This window comes from Meles meles, chromosome 6 (assembly GCF_922984935.1).
Source record: "Meles meles chromosome 6, mMelMel3.1 paternal haplotype, whole genome shotgun sequence".
In the NCBI taxonomy this organism is placed as follows: domain Eukaryota; kingdom Metazoa; phylum Chordata; class Mammalia; order Carnivora; family Mustelidae; genus Meles; species Meles meles.
Window position 1 is genome coordinate 111,322,658 of NC_060071.1, and position 23,722 is coordinate 111,346,379.

The 23,722-nt window shown below is 35.2% G+C and overlaps 1 protein-coding gene across 1 annotated transcript in view; it reads left to right on the forward strand.

The window, feature by feature from the left end:
- Positions 1–23,722, forward strand: part of LRRC9 (leucine rich repeat containing 9) — a 109,599-nt gene that overhangs the window by 79,396 nt on the left and 6,481 nt on the right. The window contains exons 27-30 of the mRNA XM_046007218.1: positions 2,797–2,933; positions 8,230–8,447; positions 13,054–13,122; positions 21,896–22,036. Of these exons, the coding sequence (XP_045863174.1) occupies positions 2,797–2,933; positions 8,230–8,447; positions 13,054–13,122; positions 21,896–22,036 (565 nt within the window). The remainder of the gene's footprint in view (positions 1–2,796; positions 2,934–8,229; positions 8,448–13,053; positions 13,123–21,895; positions 22,037–23,722) is intronic.

The window sequence follows — 23,722 nt, forward strand, 5'->3', positions numbered from 1 at the left end:
GAGACACACAAAGTTATCCCATGACCATCTAATTCTAAAGTGTTTTCATCACCCCACAAAAGAACTCTTTACCCAGTAGCATGGACTTAGTTTTCTTTTAACATTTATTTTGTTTGTGTTCCTAAATTATTTATCTGGTTATTTAATGCCCCAGCACCAATGGAAAAGACTTTATAAAGAAGATGAGGACATACCTCCCACCTTCCAACATTTTTGGTAGAACACAAAGAGATATACATTATCTCTAACACAGAATACTTTTATCCCAGGGAAGAGTTGTGTTTTCATCCACCTTTCCCAAAGTATAATTTATGTACAATAAAATTTGTCAATTGTAAGTGTACAGTTTAATGAATTCTGACAAATGTATTCAGTCATATAACCATTACTACAATCAAGGTACAAACCATTTCCACCCCAAAAACCTACCTTAAATCTTTTGCAGTCCCCTCCCCCACATCCTGACCCCTAGAAACAACCACTGAGTTGGTTTCTATTGCTGTCATTTTGTCTTGTTCTAGAATTTCTTATTATTGCAATCATATAGTAAGGAGTCTTTTGTCTCTGGCTTCTTTCATTCAGCATAATTTTTTTGAGAGTCATCTATGTTGTTACAAGTGTCAGTAATTCATTTCATTTTACTGTTGAGTAGTATACCATTATAGATTATGTGACAAATTGTTTATCTACTTATTGTTGATGAGCATTTGGGTTGTTTCTAGTTTAAGGCTAGTTTGATTAAAGCTGCTATCTTTCATTTATAATATCCTTTACATTGGGATTATTCATATTTTGCAACAGCTTTACTGAAGTATAGTTTACATACCATATTTACTCATTTTAGGTATATACTTTTCCCCAAATTTATAGCTGTACATCTATTACCACAATACACTTTTAGAACATTTCTGTCACACACTAAAAAGATCTGTCATGTCCATTTGTGGTCAGTTCCCTTTCCCAGTTCTAGCTCCAAGAAACCACTAATCCCCTTTCCACGGAGTTGTGTTTTCTATACATTTCCTATAAACAGAATCATATAATATGTGGTCTTTTGTATCTGACTTCTTACATTTGACATAACGTTTCTGAGGTTCATCTATGTTACAGCATCTGTTAGTGATTCATTCCTTTCTATTGCTGAATATGTTCATACTCTGTTGGATGGATGTGCCACATTCACATTTATCCATTCACCAGCTGATGGACATTTGGATTGCTTCCACCTTGGGGCTAGAATTAAAAATGCTGCTATAAACATTTGTGTAGATGTATTTGCAAGCACTTATGTTTTCATTTCTGTTGGGTAGAAACCTAGGAGTGAAATTCGGGGTCTTCTGGTATTTTCATGTTTAACTTTTTAAGAAACTGCCAAACTGTTTTTCAAAGTGGTTGTACCATACTACATTACTAGTAAGAGTTTATGAGGATTCTAATTTCTCCCCATCCTCATCAATACTTACTGTTTATATTTTTTTATTACAACCATTCTAGAGGATTTGAAGTGGCATCTCATGATTTATAAGCATTTTCTCTCAATGACTTATCTTTTCATTTTCTTAAATGCTGTCATTTAAAGGAATTTTAATTTTTATTAAGTTTAATTTATCAACTTTTTCTCTTACAGATTGTGACTGGTGTTCTACCTAACAACTCTTTGCCTAACCTAACGTCACAACGATTTTCTCATGTTTTATTCAAAAAGTTTTATGTTTTTTCTCTTACATTTAGGCTTAAGATCCATTCTGAGTTAATTTCTGTGTATATTATGAGGTAAAATGTTAGCTCTAAATTCTTTTTTTTTGCATGTGCATATCTATTTGTCCCAGCATCCTATCCTTTTCCCTGTTGAATTGCCTTGGTACCTTTATGGAAAATCAATTGATCACAAATGTAAAACTTTACTCCTGGACTCTTAATTATATTCTATTGATCTGTCTACCCTTTTGCCAGTACCAGTGATTACTGCCGCTTAAAAGTTTTAAAATCAGAGATTATACACCTCCCAACTTTTTTTCTTTTTAATGATTATTTTGAACATTTTAAGTTCTTTACATTTCCTTTATAAGCAAGGAAATTTTTTGGTTGTGGGGGGAATCCTGCTGGGCTTTGGATGGAGACTGCATTGAATCAATTGATCAATTTGGGGAGAACTGCTATTTTATTAATACTGAATCTTCTAATCCATTAACTTACATAATCATTTCTCCACTTACATAATCATTAATTTATCTCAGCAGTGTTTTATAGTTTTCTGTGTATATATTTTACACTACTTTTGTTAATTTTTCTCAAGCATTTTGTTCTTTTTTATACTATTGAGTAGATTTTTTAATTTCATTCTCAGTTTATTGATGGTGTGGAGACATCAAGCTAATTTTTATATATTAATCTTGCTGAACTCATTTATTAGTGAAGTAATAGTTTTTTGGTGAATTCCTTAAGATTTTTTTAAATACAAAGTAATGTCATCCGAAAATAAAGACCATTTTACTCATTCTTTTCCAATCTGGATGCATCTTTTTTTCTTTTTCTAGAATGATTGTGCTGGCACTTGCCTTTCATTTCAAACAACTCTTTCTGTGCTTTGTTCTTTACCACATAAAAATGTTTTTAAAGACTAAAAAGTTATTATTATATATAAAATACAAAAAAGATAATATTATAGTTAAATTCTGGTTTACTGGTAAATTATTTTTTTAAACTTCAACTTGTAGTAAGTAAATAATCAGACTTTTTATGATACAGCTCATTTGAAATTAAATTTATGGGCTCGAACTTATGTGTGTATTTCAGAGATACAATGAGCAGTGAAAATTTGCCTCCAATAATGCACAGTTTAGAAGTGCTTCATTTGGGCTACAATGGAATTTGTAATTTAATTCAGCTACAGCTTAACAGACTAAGAAATTTAAAATTCCTCTTTCTACAGGGTGAGTAACAACACTGTCAATGTGTAAGACTTTATTATTATTTTTTTGACAATTTTTTATTAATTATTTTTTTAAACATATACTGTATTATTTGCCCCAGCGGTACATGTCTGTGAATCATCAGGCTTACACATTTCGCTGCACTCACCATATCACAAACCCTCCCCAATGTCCATAACTCAACCACCCTCTCCATGCTCCCCTCCCCCCAGCAATCCTCAGTTTGTTTTGTGAGAGTAAGAGTCTCTTATGGTTTGTCTCCTTATGGATGCTTGTTTCATTTTTCCCTTCCCTACCCACCAAACCCCCCACCCTGCCTCCCAAATTCCTCATATCAGAGAGATCATATGATAATTGTCTTTCTCTGATTGTCTTTATTATTAAAAGTTGATTTGATAATACTATTTTAATAAGCAAGTATCAGCATTAACATTTATTTAAAACAGATTGATAAAAATATTTTAGTAATCACAAATGGGTTATTTACATAAATAATGTAAATTCTTGGGTTATTTACATAGATAATATAAATGCGATATTCGAGGGCTACAGAATATTGTATTTCTAGCCCTAGAAAATGCAGTGGTCTGGGATTATATATGGTATTATATCATAATTTACTTTACATTATGTTAACTTAAAAAGCCAGTAGAAGGTAGAAAGTCAGTAATTCACAAGTACTTATGAAACCCAGAATTGGGCTAAGTACTAAGAAATACACAGAAACTCTATATTATTGTAATTACATATAGTTGAGAACCTTGCTCTAAAGTAGTTTAAGATCTACCTGTGAAGATAATATTGAAAAAAAGACAAATTAGTTCTGAGTAACTATTTGTTACTAACTTAAGTACAATAGAAGTTTAGAGAGACAAGAAATTGAAACACTAGAGGACTTTTTGAATGATTGATAAAATTTAGATTGAGGGTGAGCATGACCCCAAGAGTTTTGCAAGTAGTGGGGAGGAAAAGAGTCAGAAGAGTATGACTGTGATGTCTGTTGGCCAACATTTTAAAAGGGACCAATCTGATAAAAATAGAGTATGCACGTTTCTGAGAGAGTTATAGAGCCTCTACACATGATCGGTTTGATGTAGAATGCTCATTTTGCAATTGAAAATGGGTAGGAATTGTAAATCTTCAGAAAAGTGGAAGGGGAAAAAACAGTTTGGAATATTAGTCTAACAATAATTATTTAATGACATAGAAGAAAGGTTAGAAGACCCATCATTGAGACATATGGGGAGATATTTGTATAGTTGATTTGAGTATGATAACTTTTTTCTGAAAGACTGGCTTTTCTAGATCATATTTTTTAAAAATTTAATGCATCTTTTTGCCTATCAAATGTGCTATGAGTTGCCTCAAAAACACAAGAGATTAAGCCTTAAAAGAATAAGAAATTAAGCACAACAATTGCAGATCTTTTAAAAGATATGTGACATACCAAAAAAGCAGACAAGCTTGCCCTGGACAGTCTATTTAAATATAATAACATAAAAGGGGGGGGGGTGTGTTCTCTTGCCATGGCTAGTGTGGCAAATCAGAATGGAGCTATCTCATGCAGGGAATGAGGCAGTTGACTCTGACAATTATAACTATCATTTATTGAGTCATTTGGCAAGTATTTGTCTACAAAAATGATCTCATTCAACCTTCATAGAAACTCAACATGTTAAATAATTTTATACGCATTTTACAAAAAAAGAAATTAAATCGCAGTAGCGGTAAATAATATGCCCAAGTTTGCACCAGTGAATGGTATGGTGCAGAGTCAAACACAGCTCTGTGTGACTTCAAAGCACATGCATTTTTTATACAACAAATGACAGAAAGGGTCTGGGCTAGAGTGGTGTCAGTGGGAAGGGTGAGTAAAAGGTGACTCTAAACTGCATTTAATTTTGTCCTTAAGGATTTTATTTACTTATTTGACAGTGGGAGAGAGAACGCGCACACAAGCAGGGGTGGGGGGACAGCAGAGGGAGAGGGAGAAGCAGGCTCCCCACTGAGCAGGGGGCCCAAGGTGGGGTTGGATCCCAGGACCCCGGGATCATGACCTAGCCAAGGAAGATGCTTAACCAGTGGAGCCACCCAAATGATGGGAAGAATGAGACATTTAAAAAAATGTTGGATTTTTTTTTCAAGAAAACTCGACCACCTATGGTAACTGTCAGAGGATCAGGTTTGGAAATGTGGGAAGACAAAAACTCAAAGTGAAAACAATGTAGAGGGAAGTGGTTGGATAGGTAGTAAAGGCAGCAGACAGAGGTTGCACACTGAAGGCGCTTGTCCCTAAAAAAGAAGGTAAGAAGTCAGAACGTGGCTAGGTTATGAACATATTTGGAGGTTTCTAAATAGGTCAGTTAGGTTAAAGACTAAACAGGAAGAAACAATTCTGAGATCTAAAGGGGCAAGAAGGCAAAAGCTATAGGAAAGTAGATAAACGTAAGCAGTGATGAGGCCACGCCAGGGTCCAGGAAAGAGAGCTTACGAAACTACATTTCATCTGCTGTGTTATATTAGCAAGAAGATGGGGGAAAGTGGGAGCTTTGGGGAAGGGCAGAGTGAGGCTGTAGGGACAAGTTAGAGTCTTAAGAGTTAGTGGTCAAATTTATCTAGAATTTAACTCTTTAGTTAAGTCAGTGAGAGTTTTTCAAACAATGGTAAACGCTTGTAGTTAAAGAAATGTAGGGGGTGACTGGTTGGCTCAGTCAGTTAAGCATCTGCCTTGGGCTTAGGTCATGATCCCAGGGTCCTGGGATCAAGCCCCATATGGGGCTCCCTGCCCATATGGGGAGCCTGCTTCTTCCTCTCCTGCTCCCCATGCTAGAGTGCTCTCTCTTTCTCTGTCAAATAAACAAAATCTGAAAGAAAGGAAGAGGGGAAGGAAGGAAGAAAGATGTAAGAGTCCTGAAATCACATTTAACATAGTTGTTTTGGAGTTTTCTTTCTTAAATATAAGAAGTAATATAAATTTATAATAAATAAATAATAAGTTTAATGAACATTCTTAAATGACTAGTGGCCAAAAATATGCTATGGCAGACAATATTCAGCACTTGAAACTATTATGTACAATTTTTATGCCACTGGCTTTAAAATATTGAAAGTGATAGTCTAAGCACATAATTTCATGAAAGTAATATATTAACATAACTGAGACACTTTTCTCAGTCTGACTTGAAAAAACTCTTTTCATTTATAAGCAAGGCACTGGTAAAGTTTCAAAGTCCGTGATTTATTTCTGTAAGCAACTTTATTGGAGGTTGTGATGTTTAAACTTCTCTGTAAGAATAGAACAAAATAAGTTAAATTTACTACAGTTTACCAATTCTGAGATATCAGCTGCTTATTTTTTTAAACATACCTGAAATCTGGCTATGTATTAATTGATAGCATGTCATAGTTTACCTAACCAATTGTTTTTCTTTCTTAGTATACATAGAATACTGACATAGCTTAACAATTGTTGTAGTCTTAAATTCGATGAAATATGTTACATTTCAAGGAGACGAATTTCAAGATCACAGGATCGCACATTCAGTCATATATTAGTTTGCTAGGGCTGCCATAACAAAGTACCACCAGTTGGATGGCTCAGACAACATATGTATTTCCTCACAGTTCTAGAGACTAGAAGGCCAAGATCAAGATGTCAGCAAGGTTGGTTCTGAGACCCTCTCTTTGTGGTTTATTATATGGCCTCTGTGTCTTCAGATGATCTTCCCTCTACACGTTACCTGTGTCCTAATATCTTCTTATAAGGACACCAGTCATATTGGATTAGAGCTCACCCCCAAAGACCTCAGTTAAACATAGCTACCTCTTTATAGACCCTGTCCCCAAATACAGCCACATTCTGAGGTACTAGGAGTTTAAGACTTCAAAATATGAATTGGGGGTATGGGGGCGATCACAATTCAGCCCATAACAAGAAGGATGAATAGTCAATGAAATACAGTATGGTATAGTAGAAGCAACACTAAGCTTAAAATGTAAAGGTCTAGGATAGGCCTGGTTTTGCCACTTTTATATCTTTGTGCAAGTAACTTAAGTTACCTCAGTTTTCTGATTATTAAAAATGATAATATTTTCTCTGTCCTATTTTGAGACTCTAGTAGAAAACACATATAAAGTATTTTGCCAATTCAAGGGTCCTCTTCTTATTAATTATCATTATCATTAATACACAATGGAATACTATGCAGCCATCAAAAGAAATGAAATCATGCCATTTGCGACGACGTGGATGGAACTAGAGCGTATCATGCTTAGTGAAATAAGTCAATCGGAGAAAGACAACTATCATCTGATCTCCCTGATATGAGGACATGGAGAAGCAACATGGGGGGGTAGGGGATAGGAGAAGAATAAATGAAACAAGATGGGATTGGGAGGGAGACAAACCATAAATGACTCTTAATCTCACAAAACAAACTAGGGGTTGCTGGGGGGAGGTGGGATTGGGAGAGGGGGAGCGGGCTATGGACATTGGGGAGGGGAGGCGAACCATAAGAGACTATGGACTCTGAAAAACAACCTGAGGGTTTTGAAGGGTCAGGGGTGGGAGGTTGGGGCAACCTGAGGGTTTTGAAGGGTCAGGGGTGGGAGGTTGGGGGAACAGGTGGTGGGTAATGGAGAGGGCACGTTTTGCATGGAGCACTGGGTGTTGTGCAAAAAGAATGAATACTGTTACGCTGAAAAAATAAATAAAATGGGAAAAAAAATACTTACAAAGCTATTGATTGCTACAGTAGAGAGAAATCATACGTTATAAAGAAAGGATTGAGATTTCAAAGAATGTAATGAATGCTTAGTTCATTTTTAATTTTTTAATGTGATTGTGCAAAAATACGTTGAGAAAGAAATAATAGCACAATTAAGGTATATTCTTCCAACTTAAAACAATTCATTTATATTAATAAATATTTAAATGTACCTATTTAAATACCTATTAAAATAATCAAATATACTCGGAAAGTATATCTTCTGCAGCACTTTCATGTCAGTATCAACTATTTTAGCCCTCCATTACTGAACTGATAGATTGGATCAATTACATACATTGTATACATCACATCTTGGTCTTTCAAACATAAAGGAGAATTTCACCAAATATTATTTGATGATGAGGGTACCTTCCTATAAATACATTTCTATTTCTCCTTGAAAATATGTTCTTTTTAATATCTTACTATTTAAAAATCATTTTATAAAAAATATTTCAGTAAGATAGGTAACCTTTTATTCAGAAGATTTGGGCTCACCTGACCTATCATGACTTGTGTTTCTCCAGGGAATGAAATCAGTCAAATTGAAGGGCTTGACAATTTAGCAGTCCTTCAGGAATTGGTAGTGGACCATAACCGCATCAGAGCATTTAATGATAGTGCCTTTGCCAAACCAAGCTCTCTGTTGGCACTTCACCTGGAGGAAAATAGACTACGAGAGCTGAGCAAATTACAACCTTTGGTAAAACTAGAGAAACTCTTCCTAGGATATAATAAAATCCAGGTAACATTATTTTGTTTGTTATGAGATTTATAAGATTTAACTCCTCTGAACATAAAGGTTCCAAACACACCAATGAAAACTTTGCTAGCATGTTAACTTATTTATATGCCATGTGAATACTCTGTGAAGCAGGAGCATATAAATAGTCTGTGATGCAAAGATGTCCACTGTGTTCTAGACTTTTTAAACCAACCAACCCACATGGATCCACCTGCTAAAAAAAAAGTTAGCACTAAATGTTCTAAGCTCTTCTCAGCAGTCTTCTCTAAGAGATCTCTCTTGTTCTGGACTGTTCTCGGCCCAAGATATTTCTTTTTTTTTATTTTATTTTTATTTTTTAATGTTTTAAAATTTCTTTTCAGTGTACCAATCTCATTGTTTATGCCCAAGATATTTCTGTATCTCATTCCCAGATTTCCTCTGGCTCTTTTTTTTTTTAAGTTTATTTTTTTTAAGATTTTATTTATTTATTTGACAGAGATCACAAGCAGGCAGAGAGGCAGGCAGAGAGAGAGGAGGAAGCAGGCTCCCTGCTGAGCAGAGAGCCCGATGCGAGGCTCGATCCCAGGACCCTGAGATCATGACCTGAGCCAAAAGCAGAGGTTTAACCCACTGAGCCACCCAGGCACCCCTCCTCTGGCTCTTTAAACTTGGCATTTGTCCTTGGTCTGCCTAACATTTGAATCGGTTCTTTTTTTTTTTTTTTAAGATTTTATTTATTTATTTGACAGAGAGTGGGAGATCACAAGTAGGCATAGAGGCAGGGAGAGAGAGAAGGGGAAGCAGACTTCCTACCAAACAGAGAGCTCGATGCAGGGCTCAATCCCAGGACCCTGAGATCATGACCTGAGCTGAAGGCAGAGGCTTAACCCACTGAGCCACCCGGGCCCCCCGAATCAGTTCTTGATAATGGACCTTGACTTGGCTTTAATATTCCAACTCTACCCACTCAGGGCTTCCCTTACTTTAGTTTTACCTGCTCAGAATTCAACCTATTTCCTTTAGGCACTGTCCCAACTGGGCCTGCCCAAACTCTCTCCTGACATAGTTTGCAGATAAGAGGATTGAAGGTATATATAACCTTACACAACCCTAACACTTCTCTCAGTGTTTTAATGATGATCTGTTAGCCCTCCTCTTACCAATTTCACTACTTCTCTCCACACCTCTAAGACAATCTCAAAGACAAAATAAAATGTGGACTTCCACCCAAGAGCAGGAACCAATTATATCTTGTCCACATTTGTATCAGAATATAACTAGCAATCAATATTGATTATATAACTATGCAATCACAATTGATTATGCAATCAATATTTGTGGCTCTACTTGCTAGAGTTCAGGAAGTCCCTTCTGGAGTGATATAAAAGCCTGTTTAAGGCTAGAAGGACATCATGAGCATTGTCCTACACAGCAACTAGGAAACAGACATACAGAGAAAAATAGCATACAACTAATTTATCAAGATTCAAACAACTTTCATCTGAAAAAAGCCTTCCAAACTGGCAATGATTCTTGCAAATCTTTATCCAGAGGAGATCTAAACTGGGAAAATTGTAATCCTATGGAAAATCTTTCCAGTTGTAGCAACTAAGCTGACGGAAAAGATTGTCATATCAGATTTAACATGCATGGATCTTACCCAGTATCAAGTTTTACTAGAATTTCAAGGATACACAGGGTCTGGGACATTCCTGCAGCTTCTCAGGTCCTTTCTATATACTCTCTAGCTTAAATTAAAATATAAGATCTCCAAGTGAGATTTTGTGTGATTGATCTCATATAACAAGGAAGTGTTTCACTTATGAAATGCCTCCCATTTTATACTTGAGGTTATGTGATATTTTATAGGGAGCCATGTCTGATAATTCTGTAGTTGTAGGTTTATTTACTATAAGCACTCCTTAACCAGGGAGATCCTGCTAAAAATAATTCATATATTAAGGACCTTTTTCCTAGTGAGTATCATTGGTCTATTTGACAGCACAGCTATTTGCCATCATAATTACAAAGAGATTAGACCAAGTAACTTGCTCATCCCGAGTGTCCTTGCCCCACCTCCCTACCCTTCTTATCCACTAAAGGAAGAGAAGGAATGGTAGATTCACTGTTATAACAACTTACTCCCCAGTAACTTAAGTAGGATAATGTCTAGTTGAGGTTATTTTTTATAAAAATTCAATACAGTTAATAGACAACCTATATGATAAATCATGGGAAATTATACATACATCATGGAATGAAGGGGTATTGATTGTTTAATGATCACCCCTCCATGGCTTATTTTTATCCTTGAAATAGTATTTTTCCTTGAATTTAGATTGATCATTATACCATCAAACTTATTCTAACAATATTATAGTACCTTAATATAACCATACATTTAACTGGAAAACATTAACTGAGAGGAGTAAGAAGTTGAATTGGAGATTCTGTTTAATTTTACTGAAAATAATATGTTCTTCAAAATTCTTAGCTCTATTCAGATTTTCTTTTTGGAAGAGATTTTTTTTTCTCTTGATTCATAGCAATATGGGTAGGCTGACACCAGCATTAATTTCCACAAATGGCCAATCAGATTATAACACTTGGGTTGATAAAGACCTCTAGAATAAGAGGGAAAAGGCACAGAAAAATTAGGAAGATAATACTTCAAATGAAGATATACGCGGCCCTGCATTAACCTATTTTAAAATCTTTCATAAACTGCATATCCTTGATAACAGATTCCAGTGTGAAGCTTTTCACTTAGCCATCATGACCCATAATGTAGATTTGGAAAATTGTTGCCTATAGTCCTGCCTTTGCAGATAGAATCCCAGAAACACAACTGAAAGGTGAGTTATTTAATTCAACTTAACGGTCCTATTTGATTCCTGTGTCTAAATGATTCCCCTATCTGGCGTCAAACAACTGTGTCTACTTTCAATCAGCTCAGTAGTCACCTGAGGCTGGAAACGACTCCAGGAAATACTCCATTGCAATTTCTTGCCCTAAATGAAAGGCCCCAATCTAAGCCTAACTATTACCATGATTGCCATAAGCACTTATCCTGAAAATGGACTTGAAAGATAACAACTATTGGTGTGTTGGTTAATGTTTAATGGCTTGCTCTGGGGCCGGGGGGAGTCCTAATAAATAGCCTTTGCCAATTTCCATGGTATAATTTCTTCCACTATAGCCAATTTCAAGTTAAAACACCATCTCACAAAATTCCTGAAAATTTGCCATATTTAGCCAGTACAGAGTAAGTCCAACACTCCATTGTGAAAAAAACATATTAAAAATGGGAAGTCATCAGTCCTCTTCCCCAATTATAAACATACTCATTTTTTATGTCTCTTTATACCTGCATTATCCTCTACAAATTTAACACTGTTTCTCATATTAGCATCTCCCATGAGAAACAAACATTTTAATTAGAAATACTTCACTAGTGAACCCTGCCAAACTCTGTTTAATTTGAGGAAATAATTGAGAAAAGACTTTCACACTTTTATACTTTCTAAGCAGGCTTTGATTCCACAGACAGGAACCACCTGTGGGTCAAATGCATAAAGATAAGACAGATAATTGACTATCAAAGCTTTTCTAAAGTCCTCCATTATGACACCTCTAAGATTCAAATTGTAAAGATGAGCCATTTTAATCAAATCCCACTTCTGAATGGTCTCAAATAGGTCTAAGGTTTTTTTATAGTTGCTAGCTGAACTGACTATATCTACTTGTCATTCCAAATAAGAATAGGAGCATATCAATAACTTTATTTTATCACCATAAACTAGCAGCAAACTAAAATTGGGCTTGTCACCTAAATTTTGTCAGAAATAGCATTTTTTAAAATAATTTTGCAAAAATTAAAATGTATTTGCAAACTTTCATTCATGTTAAATAGGTAGTAATAAATAACTACCCAGTAGTAAAGACAAGTCATTCAACTAGAAAAATAGTTTTTCAACTATATATACTCCCAGAAAATATATCAGGATGTAGTCCACTCAATATTACATATTCCTTTATGGTTAAGTTTGTGTTTAAAATTATTTAGACTCGGAGTGCATGGGTGGCTCAGTCGTTAAGCATCTGCTTTGGGCTCAGGTCGTGATCCCAGGGTCCTGGGCCCACATCGGGCGGCACCCTGCTCAGCGGGAAGTCTGCTTCTTCCTCTCCCACTCCCCCTGCTTGTGTTCCTTCTCTTGCTTGTGTCTCTCTCTCTCTCAAATAAATAAATAAAGTAAAATTATTTAGACTGGATTTATCATCTTTTTCATACTTCTGGGTTAATCCTCTAGAGAATTAACCAAATAAAATCTTAGCCCTAGACCATAACTTTTCAGAGAAGAAATTTAGTCTTTTCTTGCAAGTGCTGCTATATGGCCTGTTTTCCCTGTTAGAATATCATCTTTACCAATCATGCATTTGGAATTAATAGTACATAGATTTGTCCTTAATCAAAAATACGGAATTTGTTGCTCAAGCTCACTTTGGAGAATTCAATCATGAGCTAGCTGTAATCCAGCACTTACATATGACTACTTCAAAACAGTGTATATTTAAAAATATTAGATCTACCCAAATAGTAATTTATTGATTAACTTTTGAATAGGATATGGCAGAACTGGAAAAACTTGATGGTATCTCTTCTCTCAGAGAGCTTACAGTTTATGGCAATCCAGTAAGTATGTTACTTTTATAATTAATCAGTTAATTTAGTTATAGTTGTATATAATCTATTTTTATATGTGGGGATTTATCCATTTCCATATGTGTAGACAGTTATCCAAGCACAATTTATTGATTACTGTCCTCTTCCAACTGGTGAAAATATATAAGAGGATCTGTTTCAGCGTTCTACATTGTATTCATTGGACTATTGTCAATCCCTATACCAATATTATACTGGTTAATTATTAAAGTTTTAGGTCTGGCAGAGAAAGCACCTCTAAATTTCCTTCCCTTCGTCTTCCTCTTTTTCCCTCTTCACTGTCTCAGCTGTTCTTGGCCCTTTACAACTGCTGTGAGTTTTAGGAAATAGCTTTTGAAGTTATGTGACAGTCTTGCTGTCACATAAAATTCCACATTTTATTCAGAATTGCATGGAATATATAAATTAACTTTGGGAGAAATCTGCTATTTTTCCTGTTGGAGGTTTTGGAGGATCAAATAAGCAGCACCTTTACTCACCTAACATCTGAACAAATTGACAGATATAACAGTGGCAGATGGAGAGGGGAAAATATTTTGCTTGGCTTCATGAGGAAGCCAAACAGACCTGCTAATGGATCCCAGAAATAACAATCATGATCACCCAGTAACAGGAAATACTTAATTGAATTCTCTCTACAGAGGAGGAGAGCTTCTGCAGGAGGAAGACAGGGCATTCTGTAGAAATATGTTCCTTCCCAAGACAGGAGTTAAATATGCTCAGTTTAATCTTTCCCACTTTCTCAATTAAGTCCCTCTGCTCCTAGTAGAGGAGTAGAGGGGCTGAGAGAGACAATAGTGCCACATCAGAGAGAGCTATTCAAACCAAGACATAACAATAAGCAGTCTCCCCTAATATACGTAGTATTGAGGTTTCCCCTTCATAAGCATGGATACCCATCCCTATATTTAATCTATGTTCTACAATAAAATTTAAAGATTTCTCTTAAAGGTTTTAATAATCTTTGGTTTGATTTATTCCATTGTTTTAATAGCTATTTTGAACAACATTTGTTTACATGTTTCTAATTGTTTGTTGCTGAAGGATAGGAATTCTGATTTTTGCATATTACTCTTTCTCCAGGAACTTTGCTGAACTCTCTTTTTAGTTCTGATGGACTGTAAATTTTGTTGGATTTTCTCTGTAGACTATCATATTATCTGCAATAATGACTCATTTCTTTCCAACCCTTGTGTTTTTTATTTCCTTTAATTCTCTTAGTGTGTTGACTAGGACCTTTACTAATGTGTTCAATAGAAGCACTGATAGTAGGTAACAGACTTCAAAAAACACTTTGAAATTGTCACTATTAAATATGAGTTTGCTATAGGTTATGGGTAGATAACTTCAACATTTTAAAGTAGTTCCTTTCTAATTCAGTTTACTACCTATTTTTATTACGAAGTGGCTATCAGTCATAGGATTTTGACTAATTGGCAATGCAGTTTTCTCTTTAACCTGCTTTAGTGTTAAACCATCATTAATCCTGAATTGAATACTATTTAGTCATGTGTTATACTTTGCTGAATTCAATTTGCTAAGGTTTCATATAGTACATCTGTATTTATGGAAATAAGTAAAATTATCCTGTAAATGTCTTCTTATGCTATTCTTTAAGTTCATCAAGGCTGTTCCTCATAAAATTAATTGGGAGCTCTCTCTTGCAAGTCTATGAATTAGATTATATTTGGAAAAAACTCATGTGTTCCTTGAAGGATAATTAGATCTTTTTTTTAAAGATTTTAAAAAAAAATTATTTGAGAGAGAGAGAGAGAGCATGCACAAGCAGAAGGGGGAGGGAGAGGGAGAAGCAGAAAACCCCACTGAGCAGAGAGCCCAATGCAGGATTTGACCCCAGGACCCTGGGATCATGACCTGAGTGGGAGGCAGATGTCACTGAGGCACTCAGGCACCTGGATAATTAGACCTTATCTCTAAAACAATCTGGGATCAATATTTTTTGAAATTAGATTTTAAACTACTTATTCAGATTATTTAATGGCTATAAATCTAACCATGTTTTCTATTTCTCCAAAAGTTAATATTGAGAAGTTACATTTTTCTATAAATTTGTCCTTTTTTATATAAATTTTTATATAAATTTAAAATTTATATGTATGTATACTATCTGGACATAAATACATATGTATTTATATGTGTGTATTACTATCATAATACGCTCATGAATTTTTTTTAAATCTCCACTGTATTTGTGTTTTTTCATCTTTTTTTTTAAAGATTTTATTTATTTATTTGACAGAGTGAGAGATTACAAGTAGGCAGAGAGGCAGGCAGAGAGTGGGGGGAAGCAGGCTCCCACTGAGCAGAGAGCCCGATGCAGGGCTCAATCCCAGGACCCTGAGATCATGACCTGAGCTGAAGGCAGAGGCTTAACCCACTGAGCCACTCAGATGCCCCTTTTCATCTTTTTTATACCTAAATTTGTTGATTTTTGCTTTTCCCTTTTATGTTTGATAAGTCTTGCTAAAGGTTTGTCTATTGTATTAATCTCTTCAAAGAACCATATTTTGTTTTTATCAAGTGTTTATTTGGTTTCTTTTTCAATAATTCCCCCCCCTTTATTATTTCCTTCTTTTAGTTTCTTGGAATTTACTTTTTTGACATTTTTAACATTATTTATTCAACTATTTTTAGCATAATACTAATTCTTTGATAATTCTTTGATTTTAGCATAATACTAATTATTTATTCAACTATTTTTAGCATAATACTAATTCTTTGATTTAGCTTTTATTTATTTAAGCTTTTATTTAAATGCCAGTTCATTAACATACAGTATAATAGTAGTTTCAGGTGTACAATATAGTGATTCAACATTTCCATGCATCACCTGGTACTCATTATAACAAGTGTACTCCTTCATCCCCATTGCCTATTTAACCAATCCCCCCATCCACTTCCCTTCTGGTAATAACCATCAGTGTGTTCTCTATAGTTAAGAACCTGTTTCTTGCTTTACTTCTCTCTCTCCCTTTTTTTTTTCCTTGCTTGTTTTGTTTCTTAAATTCCACATATGAGTAAAATCATATTTTGTCAAATATGTCAAATATGTCAAAAAGACAAATGGCATTTGTCTTTCTTTGACATATTTCGCTTTGCATGAATCTGCCTAGCTCCATCCATGTCACTGAAAATGGCAAGATTTCTTTCTTTTTTATGACTACTATTCCATTGTGTATATATATGAATATGTAAATATGTATATATACATACACACACATCCTCTTTATCCATTCCTCAATCAGTGGACACTTGAGCTGTTTCCATAATTTGACAATTGTACATAATCCTGCTATAAACATTAGCGTGCATGTATGCCTTTGAATTACTGCTTTTGTATTCTTTAGGTAAATACCTAGTAGTGTGATTGCTGGATCATAGCGTAGTTCTATATTTAACTTTTTGAGGACCCTCCATACCACTGTTTTCTAGAGTAGCTGCACCAGTTTGCATTTCCACCCACAGTGTAAGAGGATTCCCTTTTCTCCCCATCCTCGCCAACACTTATTGTTTCTTGTGTTGTTGATTTTAACCATTCTGACAGATGTGAGGTGATATCTCAGTATGGTTTTGATTTGCATTTCCCTGATAATAAGTCATTTTGAGCATATTTTCGTGCATCTGTTGGCTGTCTATATGTCTTCTTTGGAAAAATGTCTATTTGTGTCTTTTGCCCTCTTTTAATTATCCATTTTTGGGGTGTTGAGTTTTATAAATCCCTTATAAATTTTGGATACTAATCCTTTATCAGATATATCATTTTCAAATATCTTATTCCATTCAGTAGATTATCATTTAGTTTTGTCGGTTGTTTCCTTTGGCTGTGCAGAAACTTTTCATTTTAATGGGGTCCTAATAGTTTATTTTTGCTTTTCTTTTCCTTGCCTCGGGAAACCTATCTAGAAAGAAGTTGCTATGGCTAATGTCAAAGAAATTACTGCCCTGTATTCTCTTCTAGGATCTTTATCATTTCACCTTTCATGTGTAGGTCTTTAATCCATTTTGAATTTATTTTTGTGTATTGTGTAAGAAAGTGGTTTTCATTCTATTGCATGTAGCTATCCAGTTTTCCCAACAACATTTGTTGAAGAGACTGTCTTTTTCCCATTGGGTATTCTCTCCCACTTTATTGAAGATTAACTGACCATATAATCGTGGGTTCATTTCTGGGTTTTCTATTCTGTTCCATTGATCTATGTGTCTTTTTTTTGCGCCAATACTACACTGTTTTGATGACTACAGCTTTGTAATATAACTTAAAGTCCAGAATTGTGATGCCTCCAACTTTGCTTTTCTTTTTCAAGATTGGTTTGGCTATTCAGGGTCTTTTGTGGTTCCACACAAATTTTAGGATTGTTTGTTCTATCTCTGTGAAAAATGCTCTTGGTATTTTTATAGGGATTGCATTAAATGTATATATTGATTTGGGTACTACAGACATTTTAAGAGACAAAGAAGGACACTATGTAATAATAAAGGGGACAATCCAACAAGAAGATATAACAATTGTAAATATTTTTCTCCCAACATAGGAAGACCCAAGTACATAAAGCAATTAAAAACAAATATAAAGGAACTAGCTGATAATAACACAATAATAGTAGGGGAATTTAACACCCCACTTATATCAATGGACAGATCATCTAAGCAGAAATTTAATAAGGAAACAATGGTTTTAAATGACACACTGGACCAGATGGACTTTACAGATATATACAGACCATTCCATCCTAAAGCTATAGAATACACCATCTTCTCGAATGCACATGGAACATTCTCTTGAGTAGATCACATACTGGGTCACAAATCAGGTCTCAACCAACACCAAAAGATTGGGGATCATTCCCGGGGCGCCTGGGTGGCTCAGTGGTTTAGGCCGCTGCCTTCGGCTCAGGTCATGATCTCAGGGTCCTGGGATCGAGTCCCGCATCGGGCTCTCTGCTCGGCAGGGAGCCTGCTTCCCTCTCACTCTCTCTGCCTGCCTCTCTGCCTACTTGTATCTCTCTCTGTCAAATAAATAAATAAAATCTTAAAAAAAAAAAAAAAGATTGGGGATCATTCCCTGCATATTTTTGGACCATACTACTTTGGAACTGGAACTCAATCACAAGAGGAAATTTGGAAGGAACTCAAATACTTAAGAGGTTAAAGGGCATCCTACTAAATAATGAATGGGTTAACCAGGATATTAAGAAGAATTTTTAAAAGTCATGGAAACAAATGAAAATGAAAATACAACTGTTCAAAACCTTTGGGATACAGCAAAGGTGGTTCTAAGAGGGAAGTACATAGCAATACAAGACTTTCTCAAGAAGTGAGAAAATTTTCAAATATGCAACCTAATCATACACCTAAAGTAACTGGAGAAAGAATAACAAATAAACTCTAAACCAAGCAGGAGATGAGAAATAATAAAGATTAGAGCAGAAATCAATGAAATAGAAACCAAAAGAACAGTAGAACAGATAAATGAAACTAGAACCTTGTTCTTTGAAAGAATTAATAAGATCGATAAACCCCTATCTAGACTTTCAAAAAGGGCAAGGACCCAAATTAATAAAATCATGAATGAAAGAGGAGAGATCACACCCAACACCAAAGAAATACAAACAATTATAAGAACATATTATGAGCAACTATATACCAACAAATTAGGTAATCTGGAAGATAATGGATGCATTCCTAGAGATGTATAAAACTGAAACAGGAAGAAATAGAAAGAGAAATAGAAACAGAAACCTGAACAGACCAACAAGAAAATTGAAGCAGTCATCAAAAATCTCCCAACAAACAAGAGTCCAGGGCCAGATGGTTTCCCAGGGAAATTTACCAAACATTTAAAGAATTAATACCTATTCTTCTGAAGCTGTTTAAAAAAAAAAAATAGAAATGGAAGGAAAACTTCCAAACTTGTTCTATGAAGCCAGCATTAACTTGATCCCCAAACCAGAAAAAAAACCACCAAAAAGGAGAATTACAGACCAATGTCCATGATGAGGATGGATGCCAAAATTCTCACAGAGATACTACAAATAGGATCCATAGTACATTAAAAGAACTATTTACCACAACCAAGTGGGATTTATTCCTGGGCTGCAAGGGTGGTTGAACATTCACAAATCAATCAATGTGATACAACACATTCATAAAAGAAAGGACAAGAACCATACGATCCTCTCAATTGATGTAGAAAAAGCATTTGAAAAAATATAGCATCCTTTCTTGATTAAAAACTCTTCACAGTGTAGGGGTAAAGTAAACATACCTCAGATCATAAAAGCCATCTACAAAAAGCCCACAGCAAATATTCTCAATGGGGAGAAACTGAGAGCTTTTCCCTAAAGTCAGGAACACAACAGGCATGCCTACTCTCACCACTATTGTTCAACATAGTACTAGAAGCCCTAGCTTCAGCAATCAGACAACAAAAAGAAATAAAAGGCTTTCAAATTGGCAAAGAAGTCAATCTCTCCCTCTTTGCAGATGACATGATACTTTATGTGGAAAACCCAAAAGATTCCACACCAAAATTTACTAGACCTCACACAGGAATTCAGCAAACTGGCAGGATATAAAATCCATGCACCGAAATCAGTTACATTTCTATACACTAACAATGAGATAGAAGAAAGAGCAATTAAGGAATTGATCCCATTTACTTTTGTACCAAAAACCATAAGATACCTAGGAATAAACCTAACCAAAGAGGTAAATGATCTGTACTCTAAAAACTGCAGAACACTTATAAAAGAAATTGAGGAAAACTCCATGCTCATGAATTAGATGAATAAACACTGTTAAAATGCCTATGCCACCGAGAGTAATCTATACATTCAAAGCAATCCCTATCAAAATACCATCAACATTTTTCACAGAGCTGGAACAAAGAATCCTAAAATTTGTACGGAACAAGAAAAAACACTGAATAGTCAGAGGAATGTTGAAAAAGAAAACCAAACCTAGTGGCATCACAATGGCAGACTTAAAGCTTTATTGCAAAGCTGTAATCATCAAGACAGTATGGTACTGGCACAAAAACAGGCACATAAATCAGTGAAACACAATAGAGAACCCAGAAATGGACCCTCAATTCTATGGTCAACTAATCTTTGATAAAGCAGGAAAGAATATCCAATGGAAAAAGGACAGTCTCTTCAACAAATGGCTCTGGGAAAACAGGACAGCCACGTGCAGAAGAATGAAAGTGGACCAATTTCTTACATCATACACAAAGATAAACTCCAAAATGGATGAACAACCTAAATGTGAGATAGGAATCCATCAAAATCCTAGAGGAGAACACAGACAGCAACCTCTGTGACCTCAGCCATACCAACTCCTTGCTAGACATGTCCCCAAAGGCAAGGGAAACAAAAGCAAAAATGAACTATTGGGACTTCATCAAGATAAAAAGCTGTTGCTTTTTACCTACAGTATTAGAAAAGACACTTATAAATGACATATCAGATAAGGGTCTAGTATCCAAAGACTATAAAGAACTTATCCAACTCAACATCCCCAAAAAACAAAGAATCCAGTCAAGAAATGGGAAGAAAACATGAATAGACATTTCTTCAAAGAAGACATACAAATGCCCAGCAGACACATGAAAAAATGCTCCACATCGCTTGGCATGAGGGAAATACAAATCAAAACCACGATATCACCTCACACCAGTCAGAATGGTTAAAATTAACAAGACAGGAAACAACAAACGTTGGTGAGGATGTTGGAGAAGGGGGAAACCTTTTACACTGTTGATGGGAATGCAAGCTGGTATAGTCACTCTGGAAAATAGTATGGAGGTTTCTCAAGACGTTAAAAATAGAGCTACCCTGAGCTGGCAATTGTACTACTGGATATTTACCCCAAAGATACAATATAGTGATCTGAAAGGGCACCTGCACCCCAATGTTTATACCAGCAATGTCCACAATAGCCAAAGGGTGGAAAGAACTGAGATGTTCTGATGGATGGATAAAGAAGAGGCAATGTGTATGTTTGTGTGTTTGTGTTTAGGTATGCATGTGTGTGTGTATATATATATTCTGTGAGTATATGTACACAATGAAATATTACTCATCCATCAGAAAGGATAAAAATCTTACCATTTACATCAACATGGATGGAACTGGAGGGTATTACGGTGAGTGAGATAAGTCTATCAGAGAGAATCAATTTTCTTATTGTTTCACTCATATGAGGAATATAAGAAACAGTGCAGAGGATCATAGGGGAAGGGAGGGAAAATTGAATGGGAAGAAATCAGAGAGGGAGACGAACCATGAGAGACTGTTAACTATGGGGAAAAAAAAAAGGGTTGCTGGAAGGGAGGGTTGCTGGAGGGGAGACAACAACTTCTGACTTGTTGTCCAGAAGTCACGTGATATGATGAGCACTGGGTGTATATACAACTGATGAACTACTGAACTCTACCTCTGTAATTAATGATATACTATATGTTGGCTAATTGAATTTAAATTAAAAATAATAATAATAATAAACCAAAAACTAAATTTAAAAAGTTTGAATCTTCATCTAGTATATTAGGGAATTGAGAAAACTTTCAAAAAGGGAGCTCCTATTTCTATTGTCTATTATAACGAATTAGCTATCACCTGTCATTTTTACTACCTGTGTTAAATTTCCTTCTTTATAAAAGTTAATCTTTGAAATAAAAGTTTCCTTAAAGTAATAACTTGTTATGTGTAACTTTATTCAGATTTGCAGAAAAACATTACATCGCCACGTGCTCATATTTCGGCTGCCTAACTTACAGATGTTAGATGGAATTCCTGTGAATTCAGATGATAGGGCTAAAGCTGAATTTCACTTCTCTGAACTCCAAGCAAAGAAAACTTCGGTAATATTTCTATTATCTATACTTTTCCTTTTAAAATACATAATTATTAGTAAATTAAAACGAATTTACCAGGTAAATCTGGGCTATGATGTTTTCGTAGATTATTATAGTATCTGTTTTAGTGATTACTATCAAAAGCACCTTGACCTGGTGAATAGAGCACATCTACACACATAAATTCCAGGGAAGCTCCTTTTTCCAGTAATGTAATTCGGCATTAAGAAAATTATTTAAAATTTGTGTGCCTCTTGCTCAATATCTCAGATAATCCTAGACGGTAAGAATCTACAACATATCACTTCTATAAACCAAAACTAAATCTTTTAGTTTAGCAGCTAGGAAGGGAAGGAAGGAATTCTGACCTCAACTCTCCAGACTATGTAGTTCATCTAACAAGGGAGATGTGAGCTTCTTTCCTTATTGGCCAGAAAAATTGCACCTCTTACCTACAAACTCTAAAAAAGGTATCTGACCATGACATGAAAGCAATTAGAGACAGAAACCACAAAAGCATATCATTAGGAAATTCTGTCCTCGACCACAAGGATTCTTCACAACCATCCTCCACAAAGACTAAACACAGAAAAGCTATGGTTTTTTGAACAAAGAAGTAACCTTATTAGAGCCGTGCCTTTGCAAGGTTTGAGAAAGAAGAGGCTGGAAGTAGGGAAACCAGGTAAGAGGCTTTTAGAATAACCCAAGAGGGACATTATGAAGACCTAAACTGGGGGTGGGGCAGTAAGAAGGTAAGTGAACCTCTAATGTAAGTGAAAGCCAGAGAGCAAGGGCATCAGTCAGTGAACAAAGATTACTTTAAAAATGCATACTGAAAAGAAAAGAGGTGAGACTACTACTGTAGATGCTTTCACCTAACTCAGTGGATACCCAACACTCTTCGTCCCTTCTGTAAAACAAACTGATTCCCAGAGCACACTGGACATTTGATACTATATATACTCAAATTTTAGCTGATGAGTATTTCACTAAAGGGTTTGCTTCTTGGCTAGTCTTTTCTATTTTTCATAGAGTAAATTTGGATTTTTCCCATTACTATCCTATGATATGATAATGTGTCTTGAGTGAATCTAGACACATATTCTTGCCTTTTGAATCAGTGCCTTATATAAGAACTTAATTACTTTTCTACTTATTCTATTTGTAAGCATTTTATTAAAAATTATTATTTAATTCATCTGTACAGGGTTAATAAAATAAAGGGGATATTTTGAAGTCTATATTTTAGAGAAATCTATTTTAAGATTCAATAATCATGCTTATTTTCATGGCTAGAACAAAACTGAGCCATTATTTCTTTTAGCTATTCAGGAGACACAAAAACAGAAACCTTTCCAAGTTTATCAGTTCAGTCTAACTTATTTTTCTTTCAATTACTGCTGTTCTTTCTTTTTTAACAGCAAGTAAAGAGGGAATAAATGAACTCTAAAGTTGTCCTTTAAACCAGAACATTTTGGTGCTTTGGTTTCAGAAGAAAGTTGAACAACTTTCTAGATTAGTAACGGGAAGAAATTCCTACAAAGGAATTAGTTGGGGAATTTGGGACTGACCAGCTTTAGTAAAAGGCTTGATACTTTAGTGCTCATTACAAAGCTGCATTCTTGGTAACACTTCCTGAAACAGGGAAATCGATCATTTTGCACAAATGGCAAAGCCTGTATCTCTAAATAA